The sequence below is a fragment of the Anopheles cruzii genome, chromosome 2 (assembly GCF_943734635.1).
Source record: "Anopheles cruzii chromosome 2, idAnoCruzAS_RS32_06, whole genome shotgun sequence".
Classification (NCBI taxonomy): domain Eukaryota; kingdom Metazoa; phylum Arthropoda; class Insecta; order Diptera; family Culicidae; genus Anopheles; species Anopheles cruzii.
This window is the reverse complement of record NC_069144.1, coordinates 54317991-54329978: the sequence shown is the minus strand read 5'-3', so window position 1 is coordinate 54329978 and position 11988 is coordinate 54317991. Positions and strand designations below refer to the sequence as shown.

The following is an 11988-nucleotide window of genomic DNA, read 5'->3' as shown; positions in this document are numbered from 1 at the left end:
TGCACGGAAAGAAAACCTTGAAAGATACCTTCTGACTGAAACGTGTATTTGTTGGTGTGATTTAGGCTAACGTAAAACGAACTTTTTTCTTCTGAAATCTCCAAAAACTTCATATGATTTATTACAACAGCATGCTTACAATGACAATTTGTGTTTCAATGTATCTGGATTAGCATTGGGAACAATAATTGTGCCATGAATTCTACGATCAATCAAAAGGCCAAGCAATATTCAGTTTTGTTAGTGCAAAATCAACCCGATTATTTGAAAGAGTTTTCTCTAACGGTAGATGCGATCAGCGTGCTTGTGCTCGTTTATAAATATTTGACAAAGGCTGTCGCAAAAAAGATTCAAGACGATCGCTTTATTGCAATATGGTGAAGTAAGAGTATGCAGCCCGTATGATCTGGAAGTGGTGTAGAAAGAAATAAATTTTCTATTCTGAAGCCCTTCGAAAGCTCTCATAACAGGTTAACATACCGTGATAAATGTAGCCATTTGTACATTCAAAAAGATAGCATTTGCGCTCATATCCGGCTGAGCGTTGGCGACCATGAACATGATTTTTTTCTGCTGCGAAATTGTCATACGATACCAGTGGATGTTGTAGACGCAGTCCGACAGGGTATCGTTCTCTATCAGCAAAACATTTCCAAAAAAACACATCACCAGCAGTTGGGTAGTCGTTGCCAATAAGTATGGATAAACTGGGTTTCGTACCGTTGTTGCGATCACGTTCAAGGCCATACAAATCTCGAAGCACACCGTTCCGGCTATCATGAAGAAGTGCCAGCGGTACGAGTCACTGAAATCTCTCATAAATTCTTTGATGGACACATGCAGTTCAATGATGCGCTTCAGATCCAGCTCAAGGTGGTCGGTGCGCTTCCACGGTGATGCTTGGATCTTCTCGTCGAGCTGCTGCAGCAACACTTTCAGCGCTTGAATTCGTTTGCGAACACTCATCATTGCCATTACCATGACTCCATCAATAACCACCAGCAAGTGGATGCATTTCCAAATCATGGCAAAATGATAAAGATACGTAAAGTACCACCAGAAACGATTATCAACTGGCAGGAAAGGAAACGTGAATGCTAACGGCAAGTTGTACTTTCTCGGATCGGGATAAATCGCAGGCATGGACAGAAATGATATCATTGCAGCTGCATACATCCAGTAGAGCACTCGGTAAAGGTGAACCAATTGCTCGTCGGCACCATGGAACAGCTGTTCTATTGCGGGATTACTTTTTGCACCGAAATGCATTCGTTGTTCACGTATGTTCTGGACAATCTTCCGACACGACTCTTGCTGAAACACGTAGAAGTAGCAGCGACCCACCACCTGTATGTACGTCACCATTATAGACAAGCTCTCGGCCAACAATTCTAGAGTGCCCGAGTACTGCATAAACGACACATAGCCAAGATACAGCTGTACTAACGCCATCACAAAGGTAGACACGATGGTAAATGTTAACTTCCCATTTGTATCAAAAACGTTCACTCCGGTGGTTTGCATGTCGCTCACGATCATCGAAATAAGTTTGTCGAAAGGATTTTTGTTGTCCGTCTTAGCCATTGCGAAAGAGTGAACTGACGAAAGAATCCCTTTCGATTTCCGGCGGGAATGATCGGATCGAGTTGTGCTCGTAACGGCCAGTGGGAACTGTATCAGCCGGTTCGCCAAAGCGCTGCAATGCAATTTTCTTGGTAATAGTTGTGAGAAAAATTGGTGTCCGCTAACAGCTGTCTTGCGCCTTCCTGGTACATATTAATGGACTTGATTATTCTACACCATTATCGGGTGAATCTTGATGTAATGGCCGGGGGCAGGGATACCATACATACACAGGCTAAGTGCGTGTAAACTGACGCAAATGTATAGTGCATGTTAAAATCGGCTTTTGAGTTGAAGTTTATTTTCCACAAGCGACGAACCCTGCACGGAATCATAACGCCCGGAATTACCCTTCACCTAGAGCGTGTGTGAAATAGTTTCAGGCACTATTTGGTATTAACAGAGAAAAATCGATGTGAAACTCTGGAGTACAACTCGAACCATTGCACTCTCAATTTTCGTTTACCGTTTTCTCAAAACCCACGTGAGGATGTCAAAGCTTCCGGTCACCCGGTGGAGAGTAAGTTCTTTTCGTAAACGCAAAACGGTATGTAAATCGTGCTATCGTATGTTTGGTATATTTTACACATCAATTTCAAATGTTGAATTCGTTTTCCTTTCGGTTTCTGTACAGTTTTCAAGGGACGCCCGGTCCACCAACTCCGGGGCCCACGCCACCCGGCGGTCCTCCACCGCCTCCACCGACCATTCCACCGTAATTGCCGCCTGGTTGGCCGCCGCCGGCACCCATCTGCTGCTGTTGCATCGGTGAGTGCATCATCGGGTTGGGGCTGGAACCGACTTGCGGGACACCCTGTGACGGGGGAACGGCATTCGGTCCTCCCATCGGTACACCCGGTCCGCCCGGACCGCCACCCTGCTGCATGACACCACCGAGCTGCAGAGAAAGTGAGAACCAGCAACAAATCAACGGTTGGCCCCCAGCCGGAAGCTCTAACGGTGGTGCCGTACCTGAATTGGCATCTGCCCCGGCACGGGCGGTTCGTTCGGAAGCGTCAGCGTCAGCAGCAGGTCCCGGACGGCAGGAAAGAGCGAACATTCGCCCTGCTGCAGCACGGAGCACTCGGAAAAGCGGCGCAAGTGGGCACTGACCGCACTGGTCAGCTGCGGTGGCATGGGCTCTCGCCGCTCGGCCAGCGTGGTGTGGTTCATATTCATATCGTACACCATCGGGAGCAGCATCGTGACCGCGTCCTTCCACTCCATGTTCGGCAGATAGGGGATGCGCGTGATCTGGATGAAGAACAGAATCTTTTGCCGGTGCGACAGGATGGTCGTCGTGCCGACCGGCACGATCGGTGTGGCCGACGGGGGCATGCGTAGCACGAACTGCACGTTCCACTTGTTGCCCTGCCCCAGTTCGGGCATCAGATCAAGGCGCATAATTTGGATAAAGTCCATCAGCACCTTCGCCGGAAGGTTGAGCATTCGCGTAAAGCTCGTCATAACCGCCGGCCGGTACGGTGGGGCCGCAACCCGCTGGTCGAAGAACTGTTCGAGAACTTGCAAATCTTCCACCGCCCACTGGTACGGTACCGGTTTGCCGTCCATCATCGGGTTCCCGCCGCCCATCGACGGCAGCTGAATCGCCTTCAGGTGCAACGATTGCATGTGGTTCGGGTTCAGGAACACCTGGTACTGCAGGCAGTCCGCTTTAAACACCACGACCCCCGGTTCGTTCGACGTGATTGCCATCAACTGGGTGGGTGAGTGAGTGAAAGTGGGTCCGATGAGTGGGCCATATCACGGTCACGATCACGATCGTCCTACTTACACTGTCTTCCTGGTGAATGATTCGCTGCAGCTGGCGGCGCATAAAGACCGAACCGAGGAAACGCTCGAGAGGGCTCAGCTCTGGGCCGGGAATTTCCTTCTGCGGATGTGGCGTCGCACGGCACAGCGTATCGAGCGCTTCGTAGGTCAGCAGCGTCGGAATGGCTCCGGCCCACGAGCGCGCCGGAATGACGCGCGACGTGTAATGGTGAGGTGCTAATGACAGAGGACAGGGAAGAGAAAATAAAAATCTGTCCCCAAACTCGTGACCCGTGAACGTACTTTGGGCTTTGTGTTCCGGACTCTGGCCAGGTCTCGGTGACGGGCGTGGCATTCCGGGCGAGCCGGGCCAGTTGGAGGCGGCCGGTGAGAGGGCCGCAAAGGGGCTGCCGTCGGTGTGGGCTCCCTGCATGTACGCGAGATTACTCGGCCCCGGCGAATGGGCCGCCATCGGGCTCGGCTGGGCGTTCAGTGGCGACGATGGCATCAATCCGCCACCACTCGGCGAAGGGTGCGGCATGTGCGAGGCCGGCGGAGAGGTCATGTTGAAATTGTTCATATGCCCACCCTGGCCACCCTGCCCACTGCCCGGGCCTCCTCCCTGTCCTCCGGGTCCACCGCCTGCCCCAGCTCCACCGCCGCCACCGATCGGATGCGGACTGGCCGGTGTGTGAGGATTGGAACCGGTGGGCGGTGTGAGTGGTGCCGCGAAACGCAACCCCGGATCACGGGGACTCTGTGGACCGCGCATGCCACCTGTTCCGCCACCGAGAAAAGTGTTCGATCCGACCGATCCGCTTCCGACTGCACCGCCACCACCACCGGCAGCGGCAGTGGCATGAGACGGATCTTCCATCGTGACGGGCGAAGGAGGATTATCGTCTTCCGACTGGGATCGTCTCCGGAAGACGGCCGTTTCGTCGACGTACTTCGACAGGAACCCCTTTAGGCCCTGCGTCGGGGTAAACTCCTCGACGACGTGCGTACGATCGAAGCGACTGTACGCCCCGTCCCGGACCGTGCACAGTCCGCCGCCCCGGAAGCGCACCTCGAGACAGTAAACGCCTTGAAACGAGATCCGCAGCAACGTGGGCGACTGTGGGATGATGCAGAACGAGAGCACCGGAATCTTGGGCGACTGCAGGATGGCCAGGTGCGGGATGATCGGCAGCTTGGCGATCGAGCTGAGCGGTTGGTACGTTTCGTGCAGCATGTGCACGATCTGCGCCAGGTTGTAGTTGTGGTTCAGGTGGGCCTGCAGCTGATCGCGCATCATGGAGTGCGCATTGATCGCACTGTTGCCGCCGGTGAACACGAGCTTAAACTCTTTCGCCTCCGTGTCCCAGCAGATGTTCACGTTCACCTCCTTCTTGGGGCCGTACGCCAGCAGCAGGTTCGTGTAGCTGTACGACTTGATCGTCACCATGCTCTGCAGGTTGTACTTTTCGTTGCCCAACTGCTCGTGGAACTCGTGCACGAGCGTGTACAGGTACACGATCTTCGACCAATCGTTCAGCAGCAGATCGACCACCTTGGCGACCGAATCGACCGGCAGCATTTCGTACTGCAGATAGACGGCCCGGCGCATACCCTGCTCCTTGTGGTGCAGGCTAGGCAACGGGGACCCGTAGAACACGAGTTCCGTCGTCCAGAGACGCGTCTGGTTGCTCTTGTTAACCTGCGCCCGGACCGACACCGAGAGCAGGCGCTTGAGAAGTGCATTCCACACCTGCTTGTCGATAGGTGGGACGTGAACGGTTTTCGGTTCGCCCCCCGGCTTCCCGTCCGGTCCGGTTTGCGCTGGGTGCGAGTGCTGTTGAGATTGTGACCCATGCTGCTGTTGCTGCTGCTGCTGCTGCGCCGTTGCCGGGAGCTGAGGCGGTTTCGGTTGAGGCAACGTCAGTAGCTTCAGCACCAGCGAGGTGGCATTCGCTTCCACCTGCAGGCCACCGTGCGGTATGCGCCGGTTAGAGAACTCCTTGGCCAGGGCCACGAACGGTAGCTTTTCGTCGCACATCGCCACGACGTGCGCCAGCTCGGGGATAAAGTACGCCGGATAGATGGTTTTCTGTTGCTTCATCGGCGGTCCCAACACGCTCAACGACAGTTCGGTCGACTGTAGTTTGCGCTTGCTGCACCCGACGGCCGGCGTCTCGTCAATCGGTGTCCCGGGACCGTGCGTCGCCACGAACGTATCGAACTCGATGAGCGACAAAACGCGAAGGTACAGCTTGGGCATACCGCCCGCCCCCGTCTCATTTGGGCCCGATCCAGCCCCTTGGGGGCCGTCTGGCAGTCCCGTTTGTCCTTCCTCAACGGACGATGGTTTCACGAGCACCACGTAGAACGAGTAGGTCATTTCGTTGGGGCAACTTTTCTTCTCTTTTAGCTCCACAATCTATCAACGGAGGGAAAAGCAAGAAAGTTAGGCCTGACGATCATGATCACGGAGGACGTCAGGCACTTACCAGAATGACGTTGGCATGGCGGTAAAGTTGAATGAATACTTTGTGTGGTCCCATGCGTGTGATCGGATGATTCGGCGGAAAGACTAACGGCAAGCGGTCCTGCGTGGTCGCCGGTAGGTGCTGCAGAGTCTTCTCGCACCGTCGCTGCGTGATCCAGTAGCGGAGCTCCGAGATCAGATGCTGCAGCTTGGACCAATCGTTGTTCAGGGCGTGCTGCATGTCGGGCATGATGGGACAGTCCAGGTGCTTCGGAACGTGACACCGCAGCATACCGGTGTGCGTGTCGACCGTAATGTAGATGTGCTCGGCCCGCAGACACGGATTTAGCACCGGCACCGTCAGCATGGCCGGTGTGCCGTGAATGTTGTACTCCACATCCTTCAGGAAGTGTTGCAGTTCCGTTTTGACGTCGTTCAAACGGGCCAACGAGCGTACGTAGACCGTGTGCACGAGCAGCCGCTCCATCGAGAGCAGATCCGAACGGACGGCCCGATCGGCAATGTCCGCTTCCTTGCTACCGATCGAGGGCACGTGCAGAATGGCCAGCTGTTTGGAGCAATCGTTCGGATCCGTCTGGATGGTCAACCGGTAGCCGAGCTCCGACTTTGGGTCCTTGTTCGTTAGCTCGCGCCAGTACGAAACGGTTAGCTTCGAACCCACGATGTACTCGTCCACGTGGATATGGTCGTCCAGTCGGTCTCGCATCAGGCGGAGCGTTTGCGTGTAAAGCACCTCGAGCTGCAGCGATTGGCAGAAGTAGTGCAGACACGAGTACACTTCGGCCAGCGCATCGATGCAGTCCACGATCCGGCCCTGGATCAGCTGGTGGATGTAGTTCACCTGCAGCGGGTGAACCAACGCCTTCCCGTCGCCCGTTTCTTTGTCCTCCACCAGAAAGTCAATGTCCAGGAGGCGCCACGGGACGGTCGGTGCATCACCCATCACCGTCAGCGATACCTCAAACTCGTGGTCCACCTTGAACGTGACGCGCCCATTCTCGATCCGGAACTTTCGCAGCTGCGGCAACAGATTCCCCGTCACCAGCCGGTGCTGGATGACCTGGTTGAGGCGCTGCAGCGTTTGGCGCTTCTCGGCCGCCGTAATCGGATCCGGTGGCACGATGCGCTCGCGTATGATCGACGGCAGCCGGGAGTACGATCCGGTGGTCAGGATTTCGACCGCCGCCGGAATATGAAAGTTCGGAAGCCGGGCGTGCACGAGAGTTTCACGGGCCACCCGCGACAGCATGTCGGCCGTATCGATGAACAGCATCGACTGTTTGTCGAGGAAGCCCATTATTTTGGCCGACTTGTCGACCTTCGAGGCCGAGTTGGCCCACTTCACCAGTGCCAGCAACCGAATGAACAGCTGCCGGGTGCTGGCGGAAAAATTGTAGATCTCGATCTTTCGATCCATATCCGTTTTGCGTGGTAACCTGCGATCGAAGCGGAACGGCCAAGTAGCATCGTGAGCAAAGGAACATAGCACGAGAAAGCGAGAACCGGATGTACTTACAGCTCTGCGAGAACCGTTAGCTCGTGGTAGGTCCGTTGGATGATGAAATCGATCAAACGGCCCAACGGGATGAGGTTCTGCCGCTGCGCCATCTCCTGCCCCGTGGGGATGAAGCTGGTCACCGCTCCACCCTGTTCCAGCGGTTGCGGAGCCATACTGCGGCCGGACCGTTGCTTCTGCACCGGTTGCTTCCTGCTTGCCGGAACCGAACGTCTAAGCAGTAAATAGTCTTTTGGTGACAATTTTCGGTGGTTCCAAGTTCAACGCAGCAACCTCTGTTGCCATGCACCACGCAATAAACTCACGAAGAAGCTACACATACACACATACACACACGGCACGAATAGCTAACCAGCCGTGCTACTGGCCGAGAAAACTGTTGTGTCGTGCGCTACGAATGCGTAGCTGTGTTACGGACTTCGCAACATAGTGCCACCAGTGCACGGATGCTGCGAAAAGGGTTTCCAAGGGCGATAAAATCGGTCCGTGGAAACTTTTACGGCCGCCACTGAAAAGCGAAACAGTCAGCCTGACAGTTGTGACGCTTGCAGGTTTTCTTTCCTCTCTCTTGTTCTTATTTGTCGTGACATCTCAAATGTCAAAGTTGTAACTTGCTGCAAAATGTGCTAGAAGGCTTTTTCTAAGGCTAAGAAAAGACAACTCCAATCTAAAAGCCCACCTCAAAAGACAAAGACCAAGAAAAGACAACCCGAACTACATTTTTTCCCATGCAAACTAACGATTTAATGAAAATCCTGTATCTTTTATGAATACATTTGTTTTATTTGTTGTGTTGTTAAACCGCACAGATAATTTTACCCTTGTTAACAGTAAACACATTAAGCAATCAGTTTGCTGTTGACAGGAAACAAGTTTAAATTTTCAAACCGTTGAAACTTATTTCAAAAATTAAACAGCACAACGTGTTTTAACGTATTCTTTGAGCTCCGTGGAAAGTCATTAAGAACTGTCTTGTATATGATTGCTGAAAATCGCAGTGACTCGCAGCGACATTGGTGGCCGCATACACTTGGACCCCAAATTTTGCTATTTGTGTCAGCGATTCTAGGTCTGCAATTTTCGTGAAATCACCAACAAAGAACCTGTTGGGTTGGCCGACTTGGACGGAGTTGGCACGGATCTAAGAATAGGCCACTGATTCGCCAGTGGCCATCGGTAGCATCAAACCAAGAAGTGGAACCGATCCTAGGCCACCGGAGGCGTATCTCAACCGTAACAATATGCTATCGTGCCATCGTTCTGATGTAGCCAGTTTAAATTTATCCATAGTGCTGCCCCGAACCGTTAGAAGTATGTTAGGGTTACACGCCGAGACCCCTTGCCCCAAGATGCTAGGACGATAGAGAACAGGCTGGCAATGAGCGTTAATCGGTGTCACTGCGTTGCGCCTCATTGCCTGAAAAGGGGAGCATCCCGCGGAAGACAAACTGGTGGTGAAAGCAAAAGCCCCACGAGCCAACCGTGTAGGAACCGAGGGTTCTTCGCTGGGCGGATGTTATAACGTCGGTGGCAACCTTTGCGACATTACCGCACTTGCCGATGCCGGAACGAACACTCCGATTCCTGACACACGCCACTAACTGCGGCAAGAGTTTGTTGCATTAGCAAATGATCGTCATCTGGCACGGTGGTGCCGGAGTTGTGTGAACCCTTTTCCGTCGTCTTTGTCTTTACCACTGAAAAAAGGAGACACTCCAGTGGCAGTGCCCAGTGCCGGCTTGCTGCCGGTTGCCGCTGGTGGTTTATTATTAAACCATTTTAATGAGCAATGCATTTCGGTGGTGGTGCAATGCATTTGCAAACCATTTGTGTGACACAAACGGCAAGCGATCCCGCGAAACGACTGAGGGTCCCGTTCGCGGGGCGTCAGGTTGTCGGGCCGGAAGCCGCGAAGGGTTACGTTCCGCTTTCGGAGGGACACCACCACCGAGTCGGTGGCAATCTGGACGGGTCTTTCTCTCGCTCTCTCTATCTTCCTCTCGGTGGGGCAGTGAACATGATCAAGGACAACGCGTGCCGTGGCCCAGCAGCCAAGGGATGCAGCTGCCAGTGCCATTTTCGAGAGACCATATTTAGCACGTGTGACAGTCGAAGAAGACGAAACTCCCCGGGGAGTTGGGGCAATTCTGCGTGCAACGCGTGTCCCATTGCTCACGTTCTGCCAATGTTACGGTCCTGCGACAACGCGCACCACCGATCCCGATGCATCACTCCACGTCGTCCGACTCCACAAACTCCATTTCTTAATCATTAGATAATGATGAACCCTTAATCGATCTTAATGCGTGACTTGATGGCATCTTTGCATCTTGCATCTTACAATTGGCGAACCCTGTGAAAGGCCGAGCTACGGTTTTATTTCGTGCGGTTTCGGTGTCATTGACTCCTTCCGGGCGTACGGTGCCGATCGTTTCATCTTGGATGGTAGTGTCTTCCAGGAAGATCTTTCTCCTGTGCCGAGCGAGGAAAAATATTGATCCAACACAAAAATAACCCAACCGAACGTGCTTCGCTTCGGGTAGGTATGAGGCAATACGACTCATGCTTATGCTCTCGCTTCGGATTTTCTGGCCGGTCCCAGCAGCGATACAGTGCAATGGCCGCGGTACGCAGCGACCCGTCGTTAATTGTTCCGAGCATAATATTTAGCATATGTGCAGCAAGAGTAGGAAGTGCACCTTACGAACGGTCGCCGTCGCAATCACAAATGTTTTTCTTTGACTCTACGCTGAGACTAGTGTTTTTCTAGGACGGCTCCAGTCGGTCGGGTTCATTGCGTCGTTACTAACTTCGGTTCATCGACTTGTGCGACGTCGAAGGATGTCTTAAAACAAAACCGATTCTTGTGATGGAGTAATTTTCATTTACAGAATTCTTTGCTTTAATCGATGTTGAGAATGCTTTTGATGAACGTATCTGGATACAATGCATTTCGAAAGCATCCCACAGGAAATGAGATGCGCGCTTCTGGGTTGCTTGAGAAATGGGATGCGGCGCGCAGCCAACGGGCACCATTATGGTTCCAAACAAACTGGCGCCATAACCAATCTTCCGTTGAGCCGCGGCTCGCCATCGTAACCACCTAGCGAAACCGATCGTATCGAAAACAAATGGAAGCGTCGTCGATCGCCTACACGTTAGTTTATGTTACCAATGGAGAGAGAGAAAGAACTCGCCGGGTGACGGGTATTTAAAAACAAACACAAAACGCTATCTTTCTGGGTGCAACAAACTCCCTCCGAGCTCCCGTCCATCGGATCAGTTCGAGGAATCGACGGAAGCAACCACTTCGGAATCTTTGCCGTCCGCACGGTTCACTAACCTTCACCGGAACACCGTCCTCCCAAATCACGATGGCCATCAAATGTCAGCCGTGAAAAGAAAATGGGAAAAAACCCCCAAAAAACGGAAAACACATGTCCGGGACGGCAGCATCCGTACACATGTCACCGGAGACCGGAACCTCACGCTCCTCGGATGTTGGCCCACGTCGGGTGTTTCTGGTCCGATGGCTTTTTATCGTTTCCTGCGACAAAGGAACGCCGTGAAACTAACCAGTGAACCAGAACAGGACCCCCTGCCTTTTAGTGCCTTTTAATGTGTAGATTTTGCCAATAGATGTGCAACAAGTGCGACAAATATGGAGAATTTTCGGGGCACGTGACCATATGTGACGTTAACATGGAAGGACCTCAGCGCAAGACAGAAGAACCATCACAGCGTTTTAAGTTTAAGATTTGTAGCATAGCTTTCTCGGGCACGGGTCTTTTCCATCAACAAACCCCGGCCCGGAACAGAACACCCGGAACCGTTGGAGTGATGGACGGAAACCCCCGAAACGCAGCACGGCATGGCACACGTAATTAATCTTTTCCATGTTTCACTGCCTGGTTCGATGCGCGAGTGACGAGAGAAAAATCCATTCCCTGCACTGTCGAGTCGGACGCACAAGCCGTACGTGATCTTCGCGTGATCATAATCAACGCATAGCTTCCGGTGCGGGGCACATGATGTCGCCGGTTAAAGGGGTCCCTTTCGAGCTTCTCTTGAGAGCTAAAAAAGGACTCCATTTGTCGCGCGGGCCTTTGCGGTGTTTACGCTAAAACATCCTAAGCAGATGCTGCCGGAAGTCGGGACAGCATTAACTTGCAGCTCCCGCCGGCGGGTGCGTGTTTATGGAAAAGGTGTCAAAACGGTTGGAGGGAGACAAATTGGGGGAGTTTTGCGCGTATGAACGTGCCGAGGCTAATCCTGCGCTACATTTTCTTTGCGTCTTTCGAGTCTTCGCCGTGCACCGTTCCAGTCCCCAGTTTGTCCTCATCGCAGCACAGGAGCATCTGTCGCGGCGAAAGGGCAGCACAAAATCGAAAGCTGCAAGAGAGTGCGTCTCGACATGTTTTTTGTCACTACGCAGGTTCCGAAATTAGCACACGTTTCGAAGAAACCGAGCAGCGGGCTGTCGTAAAAATCTTACCACGCCACGTGCCAAGTCCTTACGCGTGCTGCTACAACATGTGCGTTATGCTGTGTGCCCGGAAACCAGGAAACTCCAGGTTTTTTGCTCGTC

The 11988-nt window shown here is 53.0% G+C and overlaps 2 protein-coding genes across 3 annotated transcripts; both read right to left on the bottom strand.

Moving 5' to 3' along the window:
* Positions 1 to 364: 364 nt before the first annotated feature.
* On the bottom strand, positions 365 to 1452 carry LOC128266987 (odorant receptor 4-like). Its single transcript, XM_053003778.1, has 2 exons — positions 481 to 1452; positions 365 to 406 (listed from the first exon to the last, which is right to left on the bottom strand). Exons 1-2 carry the CDS (start codon positions 1450 to 1452, stop codon positions 365 to 367), a joined length of 1014 nt encoding a protein of 337 aa, XP_052859738.1.
* A 753-nt stretch (positions 1453 to 2205) lies between these two features.
* Positions 2206 to 7839, bottom strand: LOC128268935 (mediator of RNA polymerase II transcription subunit 14). 2 transcript variants are annotated; one of them, XM_053006248.1, is made up of 6 exons: positions 7401 to 7839; positions 5886 to 7320; positions 3700 to 5815; positions 3419 to 3633; positions 2596 to 3342; positions 2206 to 2521 (listed from the first exon to the last, which is right to left on the bottom strand). In XM_053006248.1, exons 1-6 carry the CDS (start codon positions 7553 to 7555, stop codon positions 2261 to 2263), a joined length of 4929 nt encoding a protein of 1642 aa, XP_052862208.1. In that variant the 5' UTR covers positions 7556 to 7839; the 3' UTR covers positions 2206 to 2260. The 2 variants fall into 2 exon arrangements, with proteins under 2 accessions (XP_052862208.1, XP_052862207.1); XM_053006247.1 differs by having other exon boundaries at positions 3419 to 5815.
* Between the last annotated feature and the right edge of the window lie 4149 nt (positions 7840 to 11988).

What these genes read in the sequence shown, in the direction of transcription:
- LOC128266987 (XM_053003778.1), bottom strand. Translation starts at nt 1,452, where the DNA reads ATGGCGTTAGTACAGCTGTATCTTGGCTATGTGTCGTTTATGCAGTAC. An exon ending in AAATGGCTACATTTATCACG is followed by an intron (nt 407 to 480) that starts GTATGTTAACCT and finishes CACCACTTCCAG; the next exon opens with ATCATACGGGCTGCATACTC.
- LOC128268935 (XM_053006247.1), bottom strand. Translation starts at nt 7,555, where the DNA reads ATGGCTCCGCAACCGCTGGAACAGGGTGGAGCGGTGACCAGCTTCATC. An exon ending in GCCATGCCAACGTCATTCTG is followed by an intron (nt 5,816 to 5,885) that starts GTAAGTGCCTGA and finishes CTCCGTTGATAG; the next exon opens with ATTGTGGAGCTAAAAGAGAA. An exon ending in CGGGGCAGATGCCAATTCAG is followed by an intron (nt 2,522 to 2,595) that starts GTACGGCACCAC and finishes CTTTCTCTGCAG; the next exon opens with CTCGGTGGTGTCATGCAGCA.